Source organism: Sorghum bicolor, chromosome 10, assembly GCF_000003195.3.
Source record: "Sorghum bicolor cultivar BTx623 chromosome 10, Sorghum_bicolor_NCBIv3, whole genome shotgun sequence".
NCBI classification, from domain to species: domain Eukaryota; kingdom Viridiplantae; phylum Streptophyta; class Magnoliopsida; order Poales; family Poaceae; genus Sorghum; species Sorghum bicolor.
In genome coordinates, this window is record NC_012879.2 from 60208139 (window position 1) to 60235561 (window position 27423).

General features: G+C 46.8%; 5 protein-coding genes across 7 annotated transcripts; 2 read left to right on the forward strand and 3 right to left on the reverse strand.

The window, feature by feature from the left end:
* LOC8069196 lies at positions 3462 to 6152 on the forward strand. Its single transcript, XM_002437553.2, has 3 exons — positions 3462 to 4663; positions 4752 to 4940; positions 5067 to 6152. Exons 1-3 carry the CDS (start codon positions 3500 to 3502, stop codon positions 6021 to 6023), a joined length of 2310 nt encoding a protein of 769 aa, XP_002437598.1. The 5' UTR covers positions 3462 to 3499; the 3' UTR covers positions 6024 to 6152.
* On the forward strand, positions 6420 to 9346 carry LOC8064997 (thaumatin-like protein 1b). Of its 2 annotated transcripts, XM_002437554.2 has the most exons (3): positions 6420 to 6889; positions 7145 to 7874; positions 8714 to 9346. In XM_002437554.2, exons 1-3 carry the CDS (start codon positions 6835 to 6837, stop codon positions 8877 to 8879), a joined length of 951 nt encoding a protein of 316 aa, XP_002437599.1. In that variant the 5' UTR covers positions 6420 to 6834; the 3' UTR covers positions 8880 to 9346. The 2 variants fall into 2 exon arrangements, 1 of the variants encoding a protein (XP_002437599.1); XR_002448457.1 differs by lacking the exon at positions 8714 to 9346 and having other exon boundaries at positions 7025 to 7266.
* LOC8064998 (endoplasmin homolog) lies at positions 9839 to 15137 on the reverse strand. The gene is made up of 15 exons (XM_002438985.2): positions 14985 to 15137; positions 14050 to 14170; positions 13806 to 13959; positions 13645 to 13725; positions 13439 to 13550; positions 13209 to 13335; positions 12984 to 13122; positions 12396 to 12513; positions 12129 to 12313; positions 11803 to 12018; positions 11549 to 11714; positions 11335 to 11473; positions 11096 to 11246; positions 10532 to 10936; positions 9839 to 10407 (listed from the first exon to the last, which is right to left on the reverse strand). Exons 1-15 carry the CDS (start codon positions 15049 to 15051, stop codon positions 10165 to 10167), a joined length of 2424 nt encoding a protein of 807 aa, XP_002439030.2. The 5' UTR covers positions 15052 to 15137; the 3' UTR covers positions 9839 to 10164.
* On the reverse strand, positions 16454 to 20716 carry LOC8069197 (basic leucine zipper 23). Of its 2 annotated transcripts, none has more exons than XM_021449388.1 (3): positions 20548 to 20716; positions 19500 to 20377; positions 16454 to 16967 (listed from the first exon to the last, which is right to left on the reverse strand). In XM_021449388.1, exon 2 carries the CDS (start codon positions 20321 to 20323, stop codon positions 19502 to 19504), a length of 822 nt encoding a protein of 273 aa, XP_021305063.1. In that variant the 5' UTR covers positions 20324 to 20377; positions 20548 to 20716; the 3' UTR covers positions 16454 to 16967; positions 19500 to 19501. The 2 variants fall into 2 exon arrangements, with proteins under 2 accessions (XP_021305063.1, XP_002439031.1); XM_002438986.2 differs by having other exon boundaries at positions 20544 to 20715.
* Positions 22933 to 26393, reverse strand: LOC8069198 (senescence/dehydration-associated protein At3g51250). Its single transcript, XM_002438987.2, has 4 exons — positions 25483 to 26393; positions 24560 to 24726; positions 23526 to 23610; positions 22933 to 23398 (listed from the first exon to the last, which is right to left on the reverse strand). The coding sequence occupies exons 1-4, from the start codon at positions 26295 to 26297 to the stop codon at positions 23206 to 23208; spliced, it is 1260 nt and encodes a 419-aa protein (XP_002439032.1). The 5' UTR covers positions 26298 to 26393; the 3' UTR covers positions 22933 to 23205.

Genomic DNA, 27423 nt, shown 5'->3' on the forward strand with positions numbered 1-27423 from the left:
CTATGATCACTATGCACACAAGAACTAAGTCTCTACTTACACTAGAGAACTACCTAAAGTTTCTATACAAGAAGTAAGCTACTCTAGTTTGCAAGAAAGTAAGAGAGAGAGTTTGATCTTTATACCACCACGTAGAGGGGATGAACCAATCACAATATTATGAAGTCCAATCACCGGGAGAAATCCAATCAACAAACACAATGGAGACACAAGATTTTTTTCCCGAGGTTCACGTGCTTGCCGGCACGCTACGTCCCCGTTGTGTCGACCAACACTTGGTGGTTCGGTGGCTAAGAGGTGTAGCACGAATCTCGTCCTCACTAGGACACCACAAGAACCTACCGACAAGCGAGGTAACTCAATGACACGAGCAATCCACTAGAGTTACCTTTCGGCTCTCCGCCGGGGAAGGTACAAGACCCCTCACAATCACCAGTAGATGGCCACGAACAATCATCAACTCGTGCCAATGCTCCTCCGCTGCTCCAAGCCGTCTAGGTGGCGGCAACCACCAAGAGTAACAAGAAAACCGCAGCTAGAACGATCCCCAAGTGCCACTAGATGCAATCACTCACGCAAATGCACTTGGAATCACTCCCAATCTCACAAAGATGTATAATCTATGAAGGAGATGAGTGGGAGGTGTTTGCTTAGGCTCACAAGGATGTCAAGTATGTTAGAATGCCAAGAGGGTGAGCTCCAAGCCGGCCAAACACATATTTATAGACCCCTCAAACAAATAGAGTCGTTGGCTCTTTCACTGGGCAAAACTCGGGGTCACCGGACGCTCTTAAAGGGGCACCGGACGCTCAACACCAGCGTCCGGTGCTCCAACGTCAGCCACGTGTCGTCTTTTGAAACGCTCGTGTCAGAGTCTAACGGTCACCTGCAGTGCACCGGACGCTCTGCAAGTCCACACCAGACGCGTCCGGCGCACACCGGACTCATGCGCAGAGAGTTCCGCAAACCTGCAGGTCACCGGACGCTAAGCACCGGCAGCGTCCGGTGCTCACCGGACCCATGCGCAGAGAGGGTTGCAAAACGCCCGCACACCGGACGCTAACCACCGGACGCACAGGCCTGCGTCCGGTGCCTTACCCTAGCTGGGCCAGGCACTGTCTGCACCCGACCCTCAGACTCAGCGTCCGGTGCTCCAGAAGCCAGCGTCCGGTGAGTGTTTTCTCAACGAGAAACACTCCCGCGACTTCTCCAAAATTCCCACCGGCGCAATAGAAAATATGCACTTCATTTTCTCAAAAGCGCCGAATCCCGCCTCGCAAGCTCGGCGGGAGGGAGAGAGGAACCCATCCTCTCTCTACCCTTCAAACTCCACCTCCTTCTCAAAGTGTGCCAACACCACAATGTGTAAACCAACAAGTGTGCACGTGTGTTAGTATTTTCACAAATATTTTCTTTGAAGGAGTTAAGTTAGCTCACTAGGTTCTAAATGCATGCACATGAACAATGACACCTAGTGGCACTTGATAACCGTTTAGCCAAAGAATTCTCCTCTTTATAGTACGGCTATCTATCCTGAATGTGATCACACCCCCTATGGTGTCTTGATCACCAAAACCAAAACCCTAACCAATACCTTTGCCTTGATTTCCATAGGGTTTTGTTTTTCTCTTTCTCTTTTCCAAGTTGAGCACTTGATCATCTTGTGGTCAAGGTTTTTAATTTCGTTATCGCAAAAATTTCGGCCACCACCGAAATTACCGAATTTCGCGAAATTCGGCCGAAATTTCGCCGAAATTTTTTTAGAGACTAGCACATGAAGTATGCTTTTATTTTAAAAAAATAGATCTAAACAAGTATCAATATGATTTATGATTACACATCTATTGAATAGAAGAATATGCAATATAAACAATAGAAAATATGAGTGTAAAGTTATATAGCACATGTATTAGTATATAATAAAATTTCGGATTTTTCTTTCGGCCACCACCGAAATTACCGAAATTCGCGAAATTTCGGCGAAATTTCGCCGAAATTTTGAACCCTGCTTGTGGTCATCACCATCATCACCATGATCATCACCTGCTCCATCACTTGGCATGTACCAACCTCATTAAGTCTACACACACTTAGTATAGAGGTTAGTACTAGGGTTTTATCAATTATCCAAAACCAAACTAGGGCTTTCACTGTTTCGATGCAGCCTTCTAAAATATGAATAGTAGCACTTTTGTTTATATTTGGTAAATATTGTCCAATCATGAACTAACTAGGCTCAAAAGATTCGTCTCGTAAATTACAGATAAACTATTTAATTAGTTATTTCTTTCATCTATATTTAGTGCTTCATGTGCCGCGAGATTCAATGTGACGAGGAATATGAAAAATTTTATAAAATATTTTGGAAACTAAACAAGGCCCTAGTACAAATGCATGGTCGACCGCTTCCTTCAAAAATCATCAAATGATGATTCTGTCCATCGTCCGTCCGAGCGAGGTAATCCAAAGGCCTTCTTTAGATCCAAAAACTTTTTAAATTTTGACATTGTAGCACTGTTGTTTTTATTTGACAAATATTGTTCAATCATAGAGTAACTAGGTTTAAAAAAATCGTATCGTGATTTATAGATAAACTATGCAATTAGTTATCTTTTTTATGTATATTTAATGTTTCATGCAAGTGCCGCAAGATTCGATGTGATGAGGAATCTTGTAAAGCTTTGGGTTTTTAGGTATATCTAAACAAGGCCTAAGTGTATGTCGGATCCTAGCAAGAGTGGATCCATGCTGGAGGTACTTATCCTGGAATGGACTGACTCCTGAACCAAACACGCTTTACCAGTCTATGCGGAATGGATTCACTTTGCAAACCAACCAAATAGGTTATAGTTTTGTGAGGGCAACTTATCTAATTATTACATTATTATAGCTCATAATATAAATGGCACTATATAACAACCTCACGCAATATTATAGTGTATTAATATATACATGAGATCAGCTCTAGATCAAGAGATAGCTATATATAGCATCAAAATGTAAATTTATAACGTATTGTTGATTTGATTTGTAACTATTATATTGTTCTTTTTTTATTATTTTGGTCAGTTAACACCGTTTGATTTAGGAAAAATGTGGATCCCCTTATATTTGAGTAGAGTCAATTGATGTGCAAAATCCTGAACTACAAATACGGAGTACTCCCTCCATTTGTTTTTACATGTTGTAGTAGGTTTTCGTTATATTCCTAACTTTGGTCATCGATTTTAGAAAATCTATGAAATTTAGATGTAAACTATATACTATGGAAGTATTTCTCATTGTGAATCTGAAAACATAAATTATGTTATTAATCTATATAATTAAGGGTCAAAGTTAGAATTATTTGATTTAAGATAAACCCAATATGACATGTAAAAACAAATGGAGGGAGTTGCTAGCTCTTGTAGCGAAGCTATTTATTACTTGTAGTACAGCAAGTCGGTACGGCAGCACATCCAGTTAGAACTACTCCCTGCTGTGTGGACCGGCCGCCGGAATGGGCCGCGGCAGCATCGCTGCCTTCGCCTCGTACAGGCCACCATGTCAATGGGACATCTTCTCGTGCCCGATCCCGCCAACCGGTGGTGGCAGTGACGAGGTGCACCTCTCCGACGGCGTCTCCTACAACCACAACGGCCGGCCCATCCCGGCGGCGGCTCTGAAGGCGCTCATCGCCAAGAAACCTGAGCTCGCCGCCGAGTGTGGCGCCACCGCCGACGACGTGGACACGGGCCGCGCCACCGGCCTCGTCTTCGTCTCGGAGAGGGAGGAGGGCCTGGAGACGCTGCACGTCGCTCTGCGCTTCGACGGCAAGGTGAAGGTGCTGAGCCTGGCCGACATCTACGGCGCCGACACCTTCGGCGGCGTGCGCATGGAGGACAGCGGCTGTTTCGGCGGCGGCTTGGCTCCCGACGCCGCCGACGACCCTTGCATCGTCTACGTCTCCACCAAGAAGCCGGTGGAGAAGCGGCGCACCCCATGGACGGTGGTGTACCGGACCAACCTCAGGACCGGCGAGACGGTGAGGCTCACTCCAGACGGGGAGTACGATCTGAGCCCGGCCGTGTCGCCGTCGGGGAAGAGGGTGGCCGTGGCCAAGTTCAGCGACAACAAATGGAGCGGCGAGATCGAGCACCTCAAGACCGACATCGTGGTCATGATCATGAACGTGGACCGCAACGCGCAGGGCGGCGGCAAGCCGCTGGACGACCGGGCAGTGTGCATCCAGGACGCCGGCTGGCCGTCGTGGGGCAGCGACAACGTCATCTTCTTCCACAGAGCGGTGGACAAGAAAGACGACCCCGACAGCGACAGGCTCACGCCGCACTGGGGCGTGTACCGCTACGACATCGCCGCCGGCCGCACGGAGCCCGTCACGCCGGGGAACATCTACGCGATGACTCCGGCGGCCATCAGCGAGACCAAGGTGGCCGTGGCCACCATCCGGCAGAGAACCAACCAGATGGGCGGCGCGCGCGACGCGGACATGTTCCGCCACATCGAGATCTTCGACGTCCCCGGCCCCGGCGGCACCCAGCAGCCGTCAGTGAAGATCACCCAGGTCGTGTGGCCCAAGGCCGACCACTACAACCCCTTCGTGCTCCATGGCGGCGCCTGCATCGGCTACCACCGCGCCACAACCGAGAGGCTGCTGGAGGAGGTAGCCGACGATCATCATAAGTATTCATCAGATGGATCTTGTTGGTAGCTTATGGAGTATATTTGCATGAATTATTATTGCAAGCCAGACTGGGAAAAGCAACGTGGCGAGGAGCTTCGACAAGCTGCAGTCGGTGCACAAGGACGTGGATGTGTTCAGGGTGTCCGGCGTCTTCCCCACCGTCTCCTCCGACGGCTCCAAGCTCGCCTTCGTTGACAACGAGTTCAAGGCCGTGTGGGTCGCCGACGAACCACGAGGATTGCGTGTCGTCTGGGAGGTATAGACTATAGTCCATGGCATCAGAATTCAGAGATTTTCAATTGATTTCATTTGAGCTAGCAGCAGCTAGCAGTTTAGGAGTAATTTCGTTCTGGTTCGTCGATGCATGCGACCAAATTGGCAGTGGAGAAGGCCGAACAGTGTCTTCTCGACGGCGTGGAACCACGACCCGGACAAGGACGTGCTGTACGTCTGCGTCGGCCCGGCGTTCAGCGCCGACAGCCGGCTGGAGATCCACGCCATCTTCAACGCGTCGGGAGACGAGTCGCAGAGGCAGTTAAGGAAGCTCACCGCCGGAGGCTTCAACAACGCCTTCCCGAGCAGCAACCCGGCGGGGACCAAGATCGTGTTCAGGTCGACCAAGGACGCGCCGCCGCCGCCGCCGGGAGGTTTCAGGCAAAAGAACCTGTACATCATGGAGGACGCCATGGAAGGGGAGTCTGCCGGAGTGACACGGCTGACCGACGGCGACTGGACCGACACCCACTGCCAGTGGTCGCCCAGCGGCGACTGGATCGTCTTCTCGTCCTCACGCCACAAGCCGGACGGCGCGCCCAAGACGGACAACTTCCTCGACCCCGGCTACTTCGGCGTGTACCTGGTGAATCCGGCGAGCCCCAAGGCCGTCGTCAGGGTGATGACGAGCGCGCTGCCGCCACCGGTGCCGACCAACGTGGCCGGCCTCGGCCACGTCAACCACCCCATGTTCAGCCCGGACGGCAGGAGCATCGTCGTCACCGCCGACCTCGCCGCGGTGTCCGTGGAGCCGATCTCCATGCCCATGTTCCTGCACTCCGTCAGGCCCTACGGCGACATCTTCTCGTTCGACATCGACCCCGTCGACATGGACAAGAACAAGGACATCCAGAAGTTTCACCGCGTCACGCACAGCCGCTACGAGTACGCCACGCCGGTGTGGACCCAGTTCGCCATTGACGACCCGAATGCTCCGTGGAAGTTGCTGGTGGCGTCACACACTACAGCTCGCAGCTACAAGCCGGCGTGCCCGTATATGCATTCTGACGGTGGACAGAGCTGGCACATGACCGGACACCTCGTCATCCCACAGAGACACTGCTAGTGCATGCCAGTGCTAGCTGATCGTCAGCACATTATTCATCATTTGCCCATACTTGTAATGAATAACGATAATAATGGGATTTGTTAACGTCAAAAACAAATAAAATAATGAACTTGTGTTTAGTGTACTTCCTCCAAAACATTACAGTCTGATGATGGCGAATTCTCTGATGGCTCAGGTTCCGCAACGCAACAGACAGACAATTTGGATGCTCCGGGAGTTCCCTCCCACGTTCAGTTTGGTTCCTGGCGGTTGGCAACTTGGCATGGCACCGCGCCGCCGCCGCCTCCTAACGGCCGGCAAAGGCCACATGAAGACGCCCGATGATACGGCGCCGCCGCTGACCGCTAGCCACGGACATCGCATCACATGACCACATGGATGGATGGAAGGAGGATGGTCCATCTCGTCGGGGAGCAACAAGACTAGTAGGTGAATTCCGACCAGAGCAGCTCACCTTACCTGACCTGAATACACATGGCGTTGCCATCTGCAGGTCCACATGCATGTTTACATGCCGGACCAGGCGTTGGATGATTCGCTGGCCTACCTGCAACTCCCCCAGTTTCTGCAACGTATCTCCTGTTCCTGCGACGCAACGTATCTTCAGTTTTCAGGACTGACACTGGGATTTGTTTATGCTGCAAACTGAAGCGTGCATGAACCTTTCTTGGATTTGTTTAATATTGATACTGCTGGATGCTACAGTTAGTTGTATGATATCTCAGTTACCACATTCATCCATGCATGTCATGACTCAACAAGATAGAATTTTGCACCTGTCTTCTTCATCCCTTCCTCCTCCGATTCCATGGGAGCACTTCTCCCTCTTCTCTGCATCTGCTGCTTCACATTACTTCTCCAAGGTAACCACTAAATTTCTCAGAGTCAAGCTAGAACGATTTCAGTTCGAATTGTTTCTTGTTTTATTACTAGTTTACATGGAGTTTCTTTTTTCCTTCTTGCCTGAGTCAATGATCAAAATTTTCACTTGCTCTTAGGTCCATGCGTCTGATCTCCTGTTGCTTGATGTTCAGAGCGCGCGCGTGCTCCTCTTCCAAGTTCTTTCACATGTCGCAATGCGTTACTGATCAGCGGGTGCATTGTATCGTGATCACCAGGAGCAGACGCCGCGACGTTCACCATCACCAACAGCTGCGGCTACACGGTGTGGCCAGGCATCCTCTCCAACGCCGGGGTGGCGCCGCCGTCCACAACGGGCTTCGCGCTGGCCCCGGGGCAGTCGGCCGCGGTGACCGTGGCCGCGTCGTGGTCAGGCCGCATCTGGGCACGCACGCTCTGCACCACGTCCACCTCCACGGGCGCCTTCGCGTGCGTCACCGCCGACTGCGGCACGGGCACCGTCGAGTGCTCCGGCCGCGGCGCCGCACCGCCGGCCACGCTGGCCGAGCTCACTCTCGCCGGCGGTGCCGGCGGGGACGACGACTTCTACGACGTGAGCCTTGTGGACGGGTTCAACGTGCCCATGCTCGTCGCGCCGCGGGCGTCCCCGGCCGCCAGCGGGAGCGGGAGCTGCCGGCCCACGGGGTGCGCCGCCGACCTGAACGCGGCGTGCCCCGCGGAGCTGCGCGTCGCGGGCAACGGCTCGGGTGCGCCGGCGGTGGCGTGCAGGAGCGCGTGCGAGGCGTTCGCGGCGGCCGAGTACTGCTGCAGCGGCGCGTACGCGTCGCCGGCGACGTGCGCGCCCACGGCCTACTCCCGCTTCTTCAAGGCCGCGTGCCCGTCCGCCTACAGCTACGCGTACGACGACGCCACGTCCACCTTCACCTGCGCCGCGGCCGCCGGCGGCGGCGGCGGCTACGACGTCGTCTTCTGCCCCAACGCGTCCAGGTAACACACCCGCGCCGTGCACGCGATGCGATATCCCTCAGCGCGTTTTCGTCGCCGGCGCCGGCAAGTCCATTTGGCATCTCGCTTGCTTTCGTTTTCTTTCGTCTTAGCCACTGGTTTATGTGAAAACTATCACGAGGAAATTTTAAAAATGGTGTTTGAAAACGAAGCAAAAGTTAAACGATCAGTTCAAATCCGCAGCTCGTTTGGTCAGTCAGTCTGATCGACGCGCGATTTTACGTCCTTTGTTCATCCGATCGATCGACCGATTGGTTGGTTGGGTGAGAAGCAAGTTGTTTGCTAGTTTTCAGCTCAATCATTTTGCTTGCGATCGCCTGTTTCAATCAAATTACTTAAATAAAATAAAAATTTAAAAGGAGGCATCGTGTTGACGTGATAGGGCCAGGTCAGGGCCGTCGTGCGTTTACATGCCATCGCACAGTCATGATCATAATGCAAATCTTTAGTCGTTATTTTATCCTAGATTAGCCGTACCAATTGCGTTGGCAAAGTCTTCGATACAGTGCAGCAATGCTCATTTGTCTTTACCCTCTCTGTTTCAATACCACTGCACATCTCGTTTTTTAATCAGATTAGTTTCAAATTTAATTACCTTTTAAAAATAAACAAATATATTATCAGCATTTATAGCTATATAATAAAAATACATTGTACGATTAACCTACTTATTTGGCGCATTAAATATTTATATTACTTTATATAACTGGTCAAAGATTAGTTGACTATCAAAGAGAGGTGTTTTTCTTTCTTTTTGGACGGAGGCATTGCATGCATTAGCTTAGCTAATTGCCACGGTGCTTCCGACCTGGTCGATGCAGCCTAAAATCCGGCGGGAATCCCGAGGCGGCAGGCCTGCCGCCCTCAACGTTGGAGTTCTCTGGAGATGCAGCAGGCAGCTTGACGACGACGAGGAACGCGGTGGCGGCGCTCCTGCAGACGGTCGTCGTCTTCTCGGCGATGATGCCGTGGCGATGGTGGTGGTGATCTGATCCCAACAATCATCGCCTACGTACTGGCTATGATGGTTACCTTGCCAATTGGCATGCTTGGACGAGACAATTTTTTTTTGTTTACTGCGGCAGGAATTTTTTTTACTGTGACAGGAGTTGAACAGCTAGTTACTAGTTTTTTTTTTTTTGAAACTAGCTAGTTACTAGTTCGATCAAAGAGTTTTTTTTTTTAGGAAAGTTCGATCAAAGAGTTGAAAGGTGCGGTGTACACATGTTGGTATTTTAGTAGATTGAGTCAAATATTTTTTTTGTTTGCTAAATATTACTATTTGAAGCGAGGGGACCCTTTTTGTTAGGAAAAGATCCCTCATATTTCAACAAGTTAGGCCTTGTTTAGTTGGTAAAAATTTTGGATTTTGGGTACTATAGCACTTTCGTTTGTTTATGGTAAATATTGTCCAATCATGGACTAATTAGGGTTAAAAGATTCATCTCGCGATTTACAGGCAAACTGTGTAATTACTTTTTGTTTTCGTCTAAATTCAATACTCCATACATGTGCCGCAAGATTCGATGTGACGAAGAATCTTGAATTTTTTTGAAACTAAACAAGGCCTTAGTACTTCTTGGTACCCTGTTCTAAATGATGCCATTTTTTATTTTTTTCGGTTTCAAGCTTATCAAATTTTGACCAGATTTATAGTAAAACATGTTAGCAGCTACAATATCAAAATTAGCATATACAAATACACAATCAAAATATGTGACATGACGATTTAACTTTTTTTTTTACGAGAAACCTCTCCATTTCCATTAAAAACAACAGAAATACAGCATCCAAGAGTTTACAGAGCAGCAAAAGATGATTAAGAGATACCAAAATACCCGCAAACATCAAACTTGCAACAAGTAACATATAGATCTATGAGTCATGACGATTTAACTAATATGGCTTCATGTTTTTAGTACCTGAATAAAAGTTAAGAACTTAAATTAGAACGGAGGGAGTATAAATAAATTTGGTGCGCCACTCTATCGGTCAGCTCAGTAACCAGACAGAGATAGTTCACCTGACCACACCAGACGGAGTGGGATGGCAAGGTAAGGTAAATGCAAACCACTAATTAGGCTGAACTAAAGTTTGTATAGGTACAAAGACAGACAAAAATCCCGTATCACGTTGCATGGGAAAAATGGGCGTCGTCCCTCAGAACATCACATTCCTAAACACTGGCAGTGAGTGGAACTCCCCAATATCACATCATCCTAAGCGGGAGCTAGCTAGACTTCAAACACAAATCCGGCAGACGAGACAACGCCTACAGCTCGTCCTTGTCGTAGGACGGCTCCGACTCCTCCTTGGTGGACTCCTTCTCTTCGATCTCGGGCTGCTCCTCGGCCTCGTCTTCCTCCTCCACGGTAGCGTCGGGGCTCAGGTCCAGGCTCTTCTGCACCGACTTGTAGATGCTGGACGCGAACTCCTTGGGGTCGGGGAGGTTGAACCCGCTCTCCATCAGGGCCGTCTGGTACACCAGCCTCGCCGTGTGCTTCAGCTCTTCGCTCTGTTGTTTCCATCGCATCAACAGGCAAACAAATTAACATCGACCAATTAGCATGGATTCATCCTCCCATCACGGTTTGTATGTAAAGCTCTTACGAGGAAGTGAAGGTAATTAGGTAAGGTACCTCGTTGTCCTGGGCGACCTTGTCACGAAGCTCCTTGATGATGGGGTGCCTGGGGTTGATCTCGAGCACCCTCTTGCCACGCATGTACGCCTGCTTGCTCGAGTCCGACAGGGTCTGCGCCTGCATGATCTTCTCCATGTTGGCGCTCCACCCATACTTGGAGGTGACGACGACGCAGGGGGTGTTGTGCAGCCGGTTGCTAATCTTAACCGAGTCCACGTTCTCGCTCTCCAGAGCCTTCTTCCACCAGTCGGATAGCTCCTTGAACGATTCCTTGAGCTCCTTGAGCTTCGAGTCCTTGCCCAGCTTGAGGCCCTCCTTTGACACGTTCTGGAACTTCTTGTCCTCGTAGTCCATCAGGTATTGCATCAGGTACTCGTCCACAGGGTCAGTGAAGAAGATAACCTGCAAAACAAAACAGGGGCAGCTTTAGTTCACAAGCTGTTGTATCAAGATCCCAAACTATAAACCCCAACGAAAAAGCAAAACTAAAAGGGACAAAACAAGTGCCCCAGTCTTGACTCCAGACTGGATAACTATTTTACATCAAGATCAGCAACATACCTCGTAATTCTTCTTGGTTAGCCTCTCAAGGAATGGAGACTTCTCCAGCTGTTCTTTGCTGCTTCCCGTGATGTAGAAGATGTCTTTCTGCCCTGGCTTCATCCTTGAAATGTACTCATCAAGGGAGGCAAGTTTGCCATCTGACTTGGAACTGAGGCAAGCAAATATAAGATCAGTTTTCTTTTTCCCAAAACATACAATTCAAGACAATGTTTGGAAAAGAATAAGAGAGGACAAACCTCTCAAATCTAAGAAGCTTTGCAAGGCGGTTCCTGTTAGTTGCGTCTTCAATGATACCCAGCTTGATTGATTTGCCAAACTCGTTCCAGAACTTGGCGTACTGGCCCTTCTTCTCTTCCACCTCACTTTTCTCTTCATCTGATTACAGATGATTTTTTTTAGTATTGTAATCATGAGTATATAACTTGCATTCATTGCAGAAAACCCCATTACCTGTCTTATCCTTGTTGCTGTACTCATCAGGGTCTTCTTCAGCAAGTTTCCTAATCATATCAAGAGCTTTACGGATCAGCTTCTTCTTGATGGTCTTGAGACTGCTATGTTGCTGAAGCATTTCTCGTGACACATTCAGGGGCAGTGTGTCTGAGTCAACAATACCCTAAAGACAAAATTACTGTAAGATTTTGTATGCTGTATCAATGGATTGAATTGAATAGTATGTGTTGCTTGAAATAGTAATACAGTACCCTCAAAAAGCTGAGATACTTCGGAAGAAGGTCATCGAATTCATCAGAGATGAAAACTCTTCTAACATACAGCTTGAGGTTTGACTTGTTACTGTTGTAGTAACTCTCATAGAGATCATGTGGAGCCTTCGGAGGAATGAAGAGCAAAGCTTTGAACTCAACATCTCCTTCAGCAGTGAAGTGGCTCCAACCCATAGGCTTGTCATCACCGAAGTCCTGAAAAAGAATTGTTAAGTTATACAAATGTTTCGTCAATAAGATCCACAAACAAAGCTTTCTTTGGTAAAAACAATCATTTACTACTAACTCATTGCTACAGTATTTACCTTTGCTAGTGAGTGGTAAAACTTTGAGTACTCTTCATCAGTAACCTCCTTTGGGCTGCGAAGCCATACAGCCTTCACATCATTCAGAAGTTCCCATTCAGAAGTAGTCTCCTTTATTGTCTTCGTCTTGGGCTTTTTCTCTTTCTCTTCATCTTCTTCTGTCTCTTCCTCTGTAGTTTCTGGGGCTGTTAAGAAACACATGATGTGTCAGCACCAACACACATAACTACCATCTCAGGAGAATAAACAACTTCACTAAAGACTTACTTGAATCCTCTTCATCACTTGTCTCACCCTCATCAGCTGGCACTTCAACATCAACCTCCTTCGTCGACCACAAATAGATAGGGAAGTTGATGAACTCAGAGTACTTCTTCACCAAATCCTGCATAAAGGAGAATTCAAATTAAACACTTGTAACTACAGATGCACAAACAGATATACTTGTCTTATAAGGTCTATAAGAGATGTGTTTCATTACGATGTATCAAATCCAAGTAGTGGACAGGACAAACAGGTACTCCTATATGTTTCACTTGCTCTCACACAGTAACACGAAAATTATCTCATCATTAATGAATGCACTATTATTGCCAGAGACAGATGCTAAGCAATCTGCCATTGCTCTAAAACCAAAACATATTGACAACTTGACTTCTGAAAAAATCTGATTCAAATTCCTAGTTAGCACTGTTGGGGTCATGTCCAAGTCTAATAAAATATGTTGATTTCAGATAACACTGTTGGACTTCAAGTTGAAATACACATACAAGCTAAAAACTACCTCGTACCCATTGTATATTTTGCGGCATAAGTCAATTAACCCAAACAAAAGACAAATGAATGTGTTGATACCTTTAGCTTATCCTCTTCCAAGTACTCCTTGGCCTCATCTCGCAGATGTAATCTTATCTCAGTTCCACGGCCAAGGGGCTCATTCCATGTATCCTCAGAGATAGCAAATGATCCATCAGCTTTTGATTCCCAGACATATCTAAAAGAGTACAACACCGCAATAACATTAGGCAACTACAATGGTAAATCAACACATGAATACAAAATCAGACAAAAATATCTTACTGTTTATCATCATTGTGCTTGCTGACCACTTCGACATAGTCAGCAACCAAGTACACAGAGTAGAAACCAACACCAAACTGTCCAATAAGATTGAGGTCACCTCCGGACTGCATCTTTTCCACAAAAGCTGCAAAGGTGGCAAACAATTCAAATTATTTGAGAGCGTAATCCTATAATATTTAACAAATATTGGATTGCAGTAATCAGACGGAAAGATGAAGGAACAATACCTGAAGTTCCAGACTTAGCAATGGTTCCAAGGTTCTTAATAAGATCTTCCTTGGTCATACCAATACCCCTATCCCGAATGGAGAGGATCTTCTTCTCTTTGTCCAACTTAATCTGCATTGGCATAGGCCAGACGCCTTAAGGTCCAATTCTAAAGCAAGATATGATGCCAAAAAAAAAAAGGCTCTCGCACTGAAATCCCACGTACCTGAATCTCAAGCTTTGCAGTGTCACCTTCGCCCAGAACCTCCTTATCAGTAAGGGAAAGGAACCTAATCTTATCCAAAGCCTACAGACATGCAGAACACCAGTGTTAATTTTGGGCATCCACAATGAAGAATAAACACAGGGATCAGATGTAATACATACATCAGAGGCATTGGAGATGAGCTCCCTCAAATAGATATCCTTGTTGCTGTAGAGTGAGTTGATGATGATGTCCATGAGTCTGGACACCTCAGCTTGGAACTCAAACTTCTCGGCTGAGCTCCTGAGAGTCTTCCTAGAGATAGACTCGGCTTCCCTGCACACAACAAAATCATATTGTTCATAAAAAGTATCGATAACATGGCAAAGCAGTAATAATCAGCACTGATCACAAGGCCGTGCGCACCTCTGGGCAACATCAGAGTCGGTAGACAGACCATGAGGGACAGCACCAAGCTTCTCCTCTACCTTCGGTGGGTTAGCTAAGTCATCGCTGCTCTCCTCGGCATTCACCTGTAGCTTCTTAGCTGCAGAATAGGCAGGGTCAGTACAAGATTGAAATTCCACTTATATGTAGGCTTTTGGTATGCAGGTACAGCACAGTAAATGGAAACCAAAGCTGCCACTAGACTAGAAGGTCCTTTAAATTCACCAATTCGCCAAGAGTAGTATGATAGGGACATGTGCAGAGAGTCCTCAAATTTACTAAAAATAGCATGATATACTGGAGCACTTGATCAGTCAAGTGAGCAGTACATTTACCCCGCAGATAAGATCCATGTAGGTAACAGCTAAAAATGGATGAAGTTACAGGTCTAAACCCCATTAAACCCCCAAACGGAACAAACCACATGCTCATCACCAGTAAACTAAAAGAAAAATGTGAAGAGCCCCATGACGAATCGAAGATCTAGTCAGCAATCTCGAACTCGAAACAAACCCTGCCATTATATTGGATCGAAAAGACCAGGGGCCGCTCACTTCCCCATCTAGCGGAACACGAGATCTAGCAACAAATTGGAATGAAATTTTCTAGCAGAGATCGCATCCAGTGTCACCATCCTCTACCCCCAACGAATCTAGTAGCAGCTACGACCGTGTCCTTCCGGTCGGAAATTTACCGCGCGATCCATCACACAGGGTGCTCATATTCAGACAGACTGGACAGGAAACACTACGCGAAACTAAGATGAGCCGACGGGCAGAGCTAATTAGTGATCGGGCGACACGGAATCCGCCACCAATCGCCTCGAGAACACCGGGATCGACAAACCACACACACACACACAAAAATCAACGGAAAAGTAAAAAACTGGAGATCTCCGGCACGCGGGGTCATGCCTGGGTCGGGGAGGGTGGTGAGGAGGAAGAGGAGGAGCAGCGCGGAGGAGAGCGCCCACTTGCGCATCGTCGTCTCGCCTCGCTTCGCTTCACTCTGCGGAGCACCACCAGTGATGAGTTCGTCGCGCTCTGCGCCGGAGACGAAAGCCCCTTTAAAACGGGCCGGGGCCAGGAGACCCGTGCGCTCGGTCCACGCGGGTGCGATACGGCCACGTGGACGAGCGGACGGCCGCGATTGGATCCTGTCCACGTGGCGGTTTCTCAATGGGCGACGCCAGCGGACTTGACGTGGTGCGGGAGCGGGGATGAGGGTCTCTGCCGTCCGATGGGGAGATCTGCGTGCTCCAAGGGCTGGGATCTCGTGTGCCCCTTGAATGGTGGACACGTGGAGTGATGTGATTGGACGCAGGCCGGGTCACCCACGTCGATGGGCTGCTAGAAAGTTCGAAGCGCGTGCTTACCGGATAATTTTGTTCAGGAAAGAAAGGGGTGTTGTGGTGGGGCTGGAGCGACGGGGTGGCCCACAAGTCAGTCAACGTGCGTTGACGAGCGACCGGTCGATGGCCGTGCTTGGAACGCTATGGTGCTGGACCTTAATTCTGATTGCGCCATCAGGCATTTCGTCAGTCTTCTGAAGGCCAAAGCTCAGTGGGATGCAAATTAATAAGGCTTTGTTTAGATGCAAAATTTTTTTTGAAGTTTGACACTGTAATATTTTCGTTTGTATTTGATAAACATTGTCCAACCATGAACTAACTAGGCTTAAAAGATTCGTCTCATGATTTACAGATAATGGGATTTGGTGAAGATGCGCAATGGCGATGTCAAGGCGAAGATACGGGCCGGGAGCATGCAGCAGAGGCAGATCATCGATCTTTGTGTGTGGGCAGGGCAGACGCTCGCCGATTAGAACAATGCATCATGTGTTTCCGTGAAGATGTTCGGCGACAACCTCACATTTAATTTGACGGCAATGAGCTTGTTGACGATGGGAAGACACTTGCTGAGTACAATGTCCATCTGGGTTCACTTCCGTTTCTGTACTAGTATTCAAATTATGCTTCTTTCCTGAACTCTACGGAGCCATGTCCACTTAGTTTGTCTATATATTTGTGTGAAGGACTAAAATGGCAACTAGAAAGGGGATGATGATGGGCAGGATGAATAAAGAGGTTGCTACTATTACCGATCAAATTATCCCATCCGTGCTACGTGATGCTCAAGATAGACTCTTGCTTCTGAAGAGATTTATGCGAGCTGCAGCAGGTGCTTAAACAGCTCAACGAATATGCACCGTTTAACGCCAATCATTCAGCACCTAAAGATCTCTTGAGGATTCTGCGCTTATTGGAGGAAGCAAATGCTGTTGTCGGACGCACTTGTCGGTAACAGCATCACAGGTAATAAGAGAGAGAATTGCTGATGCATCAGAATTGTCAGGGCTAAAGTTATTAAACTAACCATGCAAATTCCAATCAATGCAACAAATTATTTATTTGCGAATGAAATAGTAAAACATTCAAACAATAAACGAATCCAGGTTCCCTCAGATCACGCACACAGCAGCAGAGAGACATGGCACCCACAAAGGGATTTCAGGAACGATGCATCTACATGGGCAACAGGGTTTACATTAAACTTGAGATTCTCTACAAAAATCTGAGCGTCTTAGACCACATATGCCAATTTTTAACCAGTTCATGTTCGACTCCTTCAGATCCGGTCCAGTTCTGCACTTGATCAGAAAGCATCTGGGAACTAAGGAAAATAAACAAGGATGTCTTGTCAGCTCTAGAGCTAACAAACTTGAATCGCCTCAGGCACCATAGAAGCATCATGGGCGACGAACTCACACACATAGCAGTTTGAACCAGTGCGGTCCTACATAGAAGAGCTAGCAGTTTATACAGCGTTCCTTTTGAGGCAGAACGGGAAGCCCCAGCAGTCTCCGAAAAGGAGAGGCCATAAACACTGTCAGGAGTCCTGAAAAAAGAGCAATAGAACAGGTGTTACTTGTGAGTTTAGAACATGAAAAGTTCCTAGCAGCAGGAAAGGTGGTAAATAATAAAATGCCACCATTTTTATCAGGTTTATTTAATGTAAATCATGCAAAGAAAAAAAAAAGGAGGGGGGCTATTGACTATCAAGTGCTAAGGTAAATATATGAACCTATCCAGATGGATACGACTTGGAAGTATTTGAAGAATAAGACATCTTCTGTTTTTTTTTTTCTTGAAGTTCCTTTGTAAGATATGAGAAATAGCTACATTCTGTAACAAATTCATAACAGTCCAGTAATTGAAAAAATGAAATGGACATACCACAAAAAAGATTATATTAAAATTCATAACAAAAACAGCTTGATATAAAGCAGGAAAACTGGTGCACAGCAAGATACACAAATGGTACAACCTAAAGAACTGCCTTCCAAACCGAGAACACACAGTTTACAGGGAGATATCACATTTTTTTTCCCAAAAAAAGCCCAGCCACCAACCCAAGTATTACAATCCCCAATAGCTACTTATGCTAATACGAAATCACTGTGAAACAAAATACTCTTCAGAAGTATCAAAATTTGGAGGTTATTGTTGTCTATAGTACTGCTATATGGTACCATGGTATAATGTCCTAATTATCGTTTTCTCAAGTGCACAACATTGTCTCTCTTTTTTTCTTGAAACATGCACAATGTAGTGTCCTAATTTACTATTTTCTGGTAACATAATTTACCAATAAAATGGCTCGGTCACAGGTCAAAGCTGGATTTGTCAAGGAAAAAATCCAGTGTAGATTGGTCAACTGACCAAACATGAAATAATTAAAAGTAGCACCGAGAAAAAAAAATGGAAACCTGCATTCAGAAGCCCAGTGGCACAATCTTAAAAAGTATCACACTCCTATAGAACTAAGCAGTTTTTAAGTCGTAAAGTCAAATTTAGTCACCTGAGTACCCACTATATCACGACCAAGACAAGTCCATTGGCTCTCCCTGACTGTAAATCTAACTAACCCATAAACTTAAGGCATATTATATCTTTCAAAGCATGGAACATATCATGGAGGGAGGTGGCAACGGTGGTGTAGGCATGGTGCACTGCAGGCATTGGCAGCAGGTACGAAAAAATGACAAAATGTTCCCTCCTGTTTTTGCTCACATACAGGCAGCGGCTACATATGGGACTAGGTCGAAAACAAGAGCTACTCTGTTAGGTTAAAACAGATGTACCATGGCTTGAGCCTTGAATACTAACAGGCTGAAACCCAGGTTAAGTCATTTCCATGTTGTAAATAGTTTTGGTGCTTGAAACTAATGAAATGTGTAAAAAAGATAATGATAAAATGGGTAATATTATTTTTTTCAACCAGCCACAGATGACTTAGGAGGTCTGAAAAGGTAGAAAGCATCCAGTTGAAAATAAAACTCTAGCTTATGGATTTGACAAAATCGGAATTGCCAGAAATCTTTAGTCATGATTAGAAAAAATTTGGAGGTGTTAATGCATGCATAACTGTTATGCGGTACCATGAGACCTTGAATCAGGATCCCTGCATAGAGGCCCCAGCTATTTCTTTTAGCGTGCAAAATGTAGTGTCCTGATTTCCTTTGCTGGAACATGATTCAAGCATAGCATGGCTCGCAGGTAGCAGCTGGGATGCCTAGGAAAAGGCTATTAGAATTTAGCAGGAAGCATATCTAGCAAGATGAAATATGACGAAATGAGCAACCCATAAATGCTGAATCTATAAGCCCCAGCAAGTACAGATAGTCAGATATTGATGGAATCCCTTGATTGTTCAATGTTGTTTATTATCTCTCAATTCACCACAACAAACTATTGAAAACTAACATAAAAGAAAAACATGTGATGGACATCACGAAAATATAATATTTCCATTTGTTCTTGGTACTTGGTTGAATTATTTGGCTAGTTCTGGCACTTTGAGACAATTACTGAACTGAGTGCCAAGGACAACATAAAGGTAAAGGGACTTATAAAGGTTTAAAGAATTTTCTGACACCTTAAAGACATCCAGGTGAGAAATAGACATCCAGCTGAGAAATAGTTTCTGGTGTGTCAACAAGACTAGCAATGCCTTTAAAGGGGTACAAGACATCCAGCTGAAATATAGACCATTACAACTCTAGCTCTGGATTGACAAAATGGAACAAAAGAAAATATGATCTTCATTCACAGTAAGATGTCAATTCACTCAAAATTGCATTCAGCCAGACTTCAGCAAATCAATGAAATCACAAAACAATGGCTTGGTGGCAAGAGAGTCGAGTTATACTCTTTTTCAGCTAAGACTATAGATAACAAAACGCTACTAAGCAATACAATCGCGAGTTATGTGCGTAATGAAATCCGGTTTTGACCGCCGTGTAAAAAAAATACAATCATGAGTTTAGATTCATTTACGGATTGCTAACAAAATAATAATTGAAATTAATCTATCTAGAAGATAGACAGGAGTTTTTAAAAGTATAGCAAGGAAAGGCAAGTTACATACCATCACTTGTTTTCAACATTTGGCAAGCAGACAGCAGGTACTGTATCCATTCCCCCACAGACAGGTAGCTTAGTGGATCCAGACTTGTTACTTCCAATGCACTGGATACTCGCGACATCACAGGCGCCTTGTCCCAACACCTGACCACTGATAGCGCCCTGCATCCCAGGGTTGCAATACATCTGATCCTTGCATCTGAAATCGCAGGCGTTGGTAACCTGGGCGGTGCCGGCACCACCGAGGAAGCTTCCCTGGTCAACACTAGACACGAGGTCGACGTTCTTGACCGGCGGCCTCTGATAGGGAAAGGCGCCAATCTCCCCCTCGATCCTGCCCCTGATGTCGACGAGCAGGCAGCGGAGCCTGGCCACCTCCGCCTCGAGCGTGGCGTGGCTCTGGAGCTTCTTCATGAGCTGCTGGTTGAGCGCCCGGAGGTGGACCACCTCCTCCTCGAGCGACGCGGTGTGGGCCTTCTTCTTCTCCCGGTACTTCCTGACGGCGGCGCGGTTCCCCGAGGGGCGCTTCTTGGAGGCGGCGTTGCTGTTACCGGTGGTGTTGGTGTTGTTCTCGGACGGCGACTCGGCGGCGTCGTCGCCGGGCGAGGCGGCGACGATCTTGGTGTGGACGTGGACGCAGGTGTGGGTGTGCGAGAGGTCGTGCACGGGCGGGTTGCAGGTGTGGGTGTGCGTGCACGCGTGGTGCTCCGTGTCCTTGAGGATCTCGTCGAAGTAGCTGTCCATGGAGCAGCTGCTGGGCGGGTCGGTGCCGAGCGCCGGGCACAGGTACGTGTCCGGGTTGGAGAAATCCAGGTCCCCGTCGTCCATTGCTGCTGCAAGAAGGCGGGCGGGCGGGCGCTGGGCAGTCAAGGGCTCATCCACCTGGGAACATGACAAACCATCGGAAAATTGTAGTGGTATCAGTACTCCGTCGCTGCTCCGGAGACAAACGGATTCGAGGGCTCGCCGCGGCGAACGGATTCTACCAGAGACAAACGGAACGAGCAAATCAAATCCGTCGGAGCGAAGAGAGGAAGGGGCTCCTTACCTACCAGCAGGAGCAGCGGGGGAAGGCCAATCCAAGCCCCGGATGGGCGGCGGTTGCGACGACGAGAAGGGGGAAAAGGGGCGGAGCGGACGGAGACGAAGAGGAAGAGGGGGTGGATGAATCTGGACGGGGACGTGTTGGGCGCGTAGGGCGGCGGAGGCGGAGGGGAATCCCGAGCCTACCACCACCCACCAAAGCTGTGGGGCCTGGGGCCCATGAACCATACACATGGAGCCCAACTCGAATGGGTGGTGGTGGAGATGGTGGAGTGGACCGGGGCAGCAGACGCGGCTGGGCTGGTCGTTGCTGTTTCACTTTCACTGTCTACGCGCAGTCATCGTGTTTTGCATAAACAAATAAATGCGAGTCAATTTTTTTTTAAAAAAAAATCGACCAATTTTATTTAAAAAATAATTAATTAATATTATGATATAAAATAAGTATCACAGGATTGATTATTTTTTGATATAAATACTAATATTATTTATTATAGTTTTAGTCAAACTTAAAAATATTGGTTCTAGAAAACGAGACGTGCACCGGAGAGTATATACACATAGAAAAGTCATAATTACCATTGAGCTGTCGTTGAACAGACACAGTAAGCAGCACTAGACCGTAGGAACGTTAAGTGGTGTTTTAAACGATTTTTGGAATGTTTCTTGTCGAGTTATCATAGAGCAATAAAAAGAGCAGGCAGAACAAGTATTTGGTTCGAGAACTTTATGGATACAAAACTTGACATACCATTTGCAAGTTGATATCTATAAACAGTGAACCGTCCTTTAGAGAATTTTATTAGATATCTTATGCAATCTTCTTTACTTAAAAGTAGCATTTTAGGATACGAAGATGTTGTTGCAAATCTTCTATCTTGTCTAGTCCTGCTCGCTTGAACTTATTAGGCTGGCTTATCAGCCATGGAACAATGTTTTTTCTATAACAACAAATCAACTTTAACTGGCTTATTAGCCGCAGAAACCATTAGGTTTTAAGAGATTTTCTAAAAGAAGCATCATTCCTGTTAATAAAGGATATAACCCCACTCTACCATATCCTTATAGAAATATAGAAGATATGTTTTAAGTGATCTGTTACATTAGACATTATTACTCCCTTTATATTCTAAATTGATTTCAAGTACTATCTTAAAATAATTCATAAGAAATGAAATATAAAAGGTCTAGTGAAGATGCTTTTAGCATATGGCTTTAGGTCTTGGGTATAAAAGAGCTAAGAACTAAAATCACGAGTACGAAACTTGACATATGACTTGGGTACAAAATTACCCTCAAACTCTCGTTGAGTAGATACAATAAGTAGTATTCGATTCCAAATTATATGACGCTTTAGTAGGAATTTAAGCAGCACTTAAGCAATTGTTCAATGAATCTGTTTTTTGAAGTCACAAGGACGAATAGTATTCACCTGAGTTATCTTGCACTGATTTTTTTTTTTGAACGAAATCTTGCACTGATATTACATGGTTAGGTCGTGAACCTAGAGATATTAAGCAAGGAAGGTGAAAAAAAACTTTCACACAAAGAAGAAGAAATTAACAATCACAAGCAACATACACGAAGAGGAACAACAATGCTACAACAATACCATGTTCTGATGACCTCCACTCCACACATGACTGTTAGGCACTGAGGCAACTTTAGGTGAGTAAGAGCACATTCGTCGTCCCCCAATTCCAAATTCTATTCCTGTCTTCTCTTTTTAAGTAACATGAATTGAATGTAAATTCCTATGCAAATTATGGAATTTCTTCGTTCCGAAGACTTATGTTCGCTTGAGCTTGTTCCTACACATGTTCGTTTGAGTTTATGGTAGTTTTTTTCTCTCATAACAAATTAACGAATAGTAATATCTTTCATAACTTATTGTTGTAAAAAAAAACCCTCCACGTCGTATTTAGACCTATGTTGACGTGGTGAACGTCTTCAAAACAGTTGAATGATATGGCCGAAAATACCTCGGTTGGAGTAGTTGGAAGGACCAAAGTTGATCAGTGTTCTAGTTCAGATGCCAAAATCAGCCACTCGTGATAGTTCAAGGGCTACAAGTAGATTTTAGCCGTCAATTATGAGCCATAAGATGTAAGAGCAACTCCAACCCACCTCCTAAATAAGTCCGAAACTTGATTAAAAAAATCAACTTAGGCTCCCATTTTTCATGCCCTCCTAAATTATAGTTTCAACCCCTCACATCTAGAACCCCCTATCCTACTTGTTTAGGAGGTGGGTTAGAGTTGGATCTTAATTTGAGCTCCTACTTTTTTTATCATAGTATGTAAATAAAAATTTAAAGGCTTAATTTAGGGACTTGGGTTGGAGTTGCTCGGCAGCCAAAAATAATAAAGTTCGAGCCATGGCCGACGGCATCCAGAGCAGCAATAAAGCTTTAACATCGGCATGAGAAGGACAGTCTCACAAGAGCAGAGTAAGCTTTCAGTTTCAGTTTCAGGCTTTCAGCACACAAATTTACAAGGGAACGCTGCTGCTCGAAGCAGTGCATCCGTGTCGTGACAGAACGAGATGAAGCTCAAAGACTTGCTGTGACTGGAAACGGTGGCAGCTTTGCTCAAAGACTTGCTGGGCACATCCTTCGTTCTCGAGATCACTGCAGCTAGCCAGTTACGAACGGTGGCAGGAGTGAACTACTTGCTGCCGTGCTTTGCGCGAAGCTCAGCAACATTGGCCTTGATGGTGGACTTGGCCAGCGTCGTGGGTTTCAGGACGCTCTTGGGGTTCAAGGCCTGCCGGATCTTGAACACGGCCCACGCCGTCCCGATGGCATGGCCGGCGGCGTCCAGCCCTTCGTTTGTTGCGGCAGCAGCTTTGTCTCCGTACCTGCAAGAGAACAAATTCAGTGCAAGGGATGTTAGTTTACTCGCGTTCATCAAAGACTCGGTGAGAAGTCTGATGTGATGCAGGATATGGGATCTTTTTCCGGTGGAGAATTGAGAACGTCACATACTTGTGAGATACTAGCCCAGTCGTCACAGTTGATGATGTGGACAAAACATTCTTTCCAGCCACCTCCACGGCGTCGCAAATCTTTCCTGTTTGACGACAACAAGAAACCAAAGAAGAGATGTCAGCAAAAGTTGAAAAGCTTGGCCGACACAATGCCAACAACTTAGCATAAAAAGGAAACAGTAAGTATGTATAACAATGAAAATTCCTAATGACATCAAATAGGGGCTACATATCTAGCAGACATTTTTGTACTGCAACTGCAAACTTGCAACCTAACTAATTTGTTCATCCATGGGGCACAAAGATCTGGTGGAACCAACAACCTTCCTGAATTTGAACTTATCGACCATCCTATCAGAAACCATGGCGGCAGGCAGAATACAGAGCATTCAGGGTGACAACTAGCCAAGTTCCAGAGCAATAGCCAAAAGTTGCTAATGTCCAGAAATCTTTAATGACTTGACTAGATCATCACCAATGTGTGGCTGTACTGAAACTAACACCAACTCTTCATTACCCACTATATGAGAGGCTAATCGGTATCACCAAAATGAATCAGCACATCCGCAGCAATGGTTCACATTACTTTGCAGAACTAAAGCACATGGCTACTCTGTGTCATGTGGGGAAGAAATGGTGAAAATAACAAAAACAAGAACTTGCACCTCCACCTGAGTACTGAAATTAAGTTTCCTCAGAAGTCACAACTACAAAAGTTATCTTCTCAAAAAAACAACAACAACAACAACAATCAGAGCTATTGAGGACACTATAAAGGGCACCCAAAGCATTTCTATTTACAAACAAACTAGTAGAACAAACACAGACATCAAGAGAGATAAGTGGAAAACAAGGATTTCGGTCCAGATATGAGAAAAATGCAATCTAGGGTCTTACTCTAGACATAGTAGGCAATGCATAGACCCAAACAGCACATATTGTTGACTTATGCAAGGTGGGGGGCACTTTTGAGTTAATAATATAACATCCCACTAGATAAACTCATTAATGCCACATAATAACAACACATACCAAATCCATCAAGTGAAGCAAGAACAATCTCTCCAGGCAACATGTTGAAGAACTTCTTGCCAGCTTTCGAGTTCGCCAGCGAGCTTGTGAAATAACCAGTAACCTTCACAACTCCAGACAAAATTCCAGTTGCCACTTTCTCAGATATTTGGCTCACCCTCTTAGCCCTGTCAACAATTGTATAAACATGAATCTTGTTAAGCAACTCAAATATTTGTCTGAGATCATATATCTCAGAAAGGTAATTTACACAGAATTGTTTAAATAATAAAAAAAACTTGCATAGTGTTGTACAAATTGTAAAGACAGTATATCCAGAAATGAGATAATACAGTCAGCCAAACCATTCATAAATTCAATATCCAGAGCAGAAACAATGAGATGGTATTGACAACAGAAATGTTCATAGAAAAGGTTTAAGGTTCAAATGCTACACTAGACATATACTATGAGACATCTCACATATATCATGCTAGCAGCCTAGCATAGACATTTCAAAACAAATATGATATTGTTGATATCCGTCCGTATCCGATCCGTTTTCATCCCTAGTTAACACCAACGTTGGAGTATACTACTCACCCAAGCAATCACAAGTTTAGAAAACAATGCCTGAATGAACAGTCTCATTATAAGTTACAATTACATATTATGGGCATCAGTTTAATCCAGTTTAGTCCATTTCTGTAATTTTTCCCAAAATGCATACTCCTGTCAATTTTATTGGGCATCACTACAAAAATGTTTTAGAGTTGGGAGCCTCTTCTAGATGGCAAAAATAAAGAATCAGGGCACAACTAGAAGGAATACATCATATCCAAATGCTGTGCGAAGCAAACATTACTACATTGAATCCTTAACAATATGTATTTCATAATTATTAAGGACAAAAAAACATTTTATATTTTGTAAAAAGAAAATACCTTTTGATTCGCCTGAGCATCTCAGGGCTGACCTCGGCGTTGGCGTCGCCGGGCTGCATCCTCTTCTTGAGGACCTCATTCCCCCAACGGAGCCTCTCCACGGTCACCTCCCCGCACCACAGTATCCCCTTGGCCAGGTGCTCAGCGCCGGTGGCGATGGTCCTGGCCACCGCGCCGCCGTACGCCTCCACATTGGGCGCGACGGCCGTCCAGTACGCGGCGGCCTCGACCTCGTCGCGCACCCTGCCCTCCAGCTCCTTGGTTCCCACCACGGCGTGGACGGAGAAGCTGGTGTAGGCGGCGAGGATGCCGTCGAGGCGCGCGTCGGGGTGGGCCAGCGTGAGCCCATAGTGGAGCGGGTCCGGGCTGGGGTCGTCGGCAGAGGCCGGCACGGTGAGGGAGAAGGCGTAGTGGCAAGGGTCGAGCTTGACGGCGGCCACGTCGCGCGCGAGCGGCCACTGGACCGGTTCGAGCAGCGCGATGGCGGCGAGGGAGGTGTCGCCGGACCGGATGCGGAGGAGGGAGAGGTCTCCGGCGGCCAGCGGGTGACTGCGGCTGCGGTCGATGAGGTGGAGCTGCGCGCCGGGGACACGGAGGAGGACGTCCTCGGACGGCGGCGGCGCGTTGTCGTACTCCGAGGGCGAGGCCGGCGCCGTCGGCGACGAGGCTACGGGCCCTATCTCGACTGGCGCGAGATCGGCCATGGAGAGCGTCGGGTACAGCGGCGGGGCGGAGGGGGCGGGCCAAGGGTTAGCCTTCGACGACGGGGGGGAGGAGGAGGAGAAAGAAGGGGAGCCGCGGAAGCGGGATGCCATGGGGATGGCGTCGGCGGGAAGGATTTATAGCTCGCCGGCGGAGGAAGGAAGGAAGAGCCGTGGGGAACGCGGCGACGGCGTGCCGGCGAGCGACGTGGCGCTTGTATAGGGCGCTCCGGCCGCGTACGTGGCGACGGGGAGGCGGGGTGGGGTCCACGCGCTTGACGACGGTGGGGCCCGGTTTCGCGGTTGGGGGTGGTTAGCTGGTTTTATTGGGTTGAGACTGACGGGCGCTCCCCTGTCCATGACCAGTGGGCTCGTCTCCGCTGTAGTTGGGTACCGACCTGGCTGTTGTCCCACCTGTCGGTGCGTGATGGTGGGTAAAAATTGGTGAGAGTTGAGAAGCGTGTGCGCGCGGCACGGGCACGCACGACCGCCCCACGTGGAGATCTCGTCGTCCAATCCAAGCGCAGTTGGACTGTTTCTCTCTGGCTGACGGGTGGGCCGACGATTGCAGTCGGCAGGTGAGTGACTCAGGTCGGCGATGGTCACGGCGGTCCGTTTATCCTTTTCCTCTTTGATGTTTTTTTTCTCTTACTAGTTGAGTGCCCGTGCGTTGCTACGGGTAGAACATATATAAAATCTTATAGCATCACAAATAATCAATACCAAAACACATAATTCAAACTGATAAATAGTGTTTCAAGATCATGATCTTCCAGCCTATTACCAAGAGCCCCACAGTCATCGCTAGAAAGAGGGACAACCACAATGTCTCGCAGCCTAACAAGTTGCCGAAGGATAATGAAATTTTGTCTGCATCTTTATCAGGCCACCCAAGTCATCGTGGATCGGTAACTAAGCTGAAGAAGTATGGCAACCATTTGAAGGAGCCATCCTGCTTCAGCTTCATGATCGACACCGGCCTAACCAAGTGGCAGCGGCCAAGGAGGAGAGGGGGTAGCAAGATGCCAGGATCACTACGGCTAGGACACCAGTGTCAGAGATCGATCCTTACAAGAACCCTACTAACCAAGCTGAGCACTATAGGATGTGGACTTTGCGGCCTCTGAACCACCACCAGAAGCTGGCACTCTAGCTCAGCTCAACGCCCTGTATCATGCATGTACGTTTGTGTCTATCTCCTTCAATTCATATGCATTGCAAATATTTGTTCAGTTTCGGT

Coding starts and splice junctions, on each gene's coding strand:
- LOC8069198 (XM_002438987.2), bottom strand. CDS start 26,297: ATGGCATCCCGCTTCCGCGGCTCCCCTTCTTTCTCCTCCTCCTCCCCC. Junction 23,611..24,559: donor TGCTTCACTTGATGGATTTG/GTATGTGTTGTT, acceptor GTCGTCAAACAG/GAAAGATTTGCGACGCCGTG. Junction 23,399..23,525: donor ACTGGGCTAGTATCTCACAA/GTATGTGACGTT, acceptor GTTCTCTTGCAG/GTACGGAGACAAAGCTGCTG.
- LOC8069197 (XM_021449388.1), bottom strand. CDS start 20,323: ATGGACGACGGGGACCTGGATTTCTCCAACCCGGACACGTACCTGTGC.
- LOC8064997 (XM_002437554.2), top strand. CDS start 6,835: ATGGGAGCACTTCTCCCTCTTCTCTGCATCTGCTGCTTCACATTACTT. Junction 6,890..7,144: donor CTTCACATTACTTCTCCAAG/GTAACCACTAAA, acceptor CGTGATCACCAG/GAGCAGACGCCGCGACGTTC. Junction 7,875..8,713: donor TTCTGCCCCAACGCGTCCAG/GTAACACACCCG, acceptor TGGTCGATGCAG/CCTAAAATCCGGCGGGAATC.
- LOC8064998 (XM_002438985.2), bottom strand. CDS start 15,051: ATGCGCAAGTGGGCGCTCTCCTCCGCGCTGCTCCTCCTCTTCCTCCTC. Junction 12,514..12,983: donor TGGAAGAGGATAAGCTAAAG/GTATCAACACAT, acceptor TCCTTTATGCAG/GATTTGGTGAAGAAGTACTC. Junction 11,247..11,334: donor AAGCTTCTTAGATTTGAGAG/GTTTGTCCTCTC, acceptor TGCTTGCCTCAG/TTCCAAGTCAGATGGCAAAC.
- LOC8069196 (XM_002437553.2), top strand. CDS start 3,500: ATGGGCCGCGGCAGCATCGCTGCCTTCGCCTCGTACAGGCCACCATGT. Junction 4,664..4,751: donor CCGAGAGGCTGCTGGAGGAG/GTAGCCGACGAT, acceptor ATTGCAAGCCAG/ACTGGGAAAAGCAACGTGGC. Junction 4,941..5,066: donor GATTGCGTGTCGTCTGGGAG/GTATAGACTATA, acceptor CCAAATTGGCAG/TGGAGAAGGCCGAACAGTGT.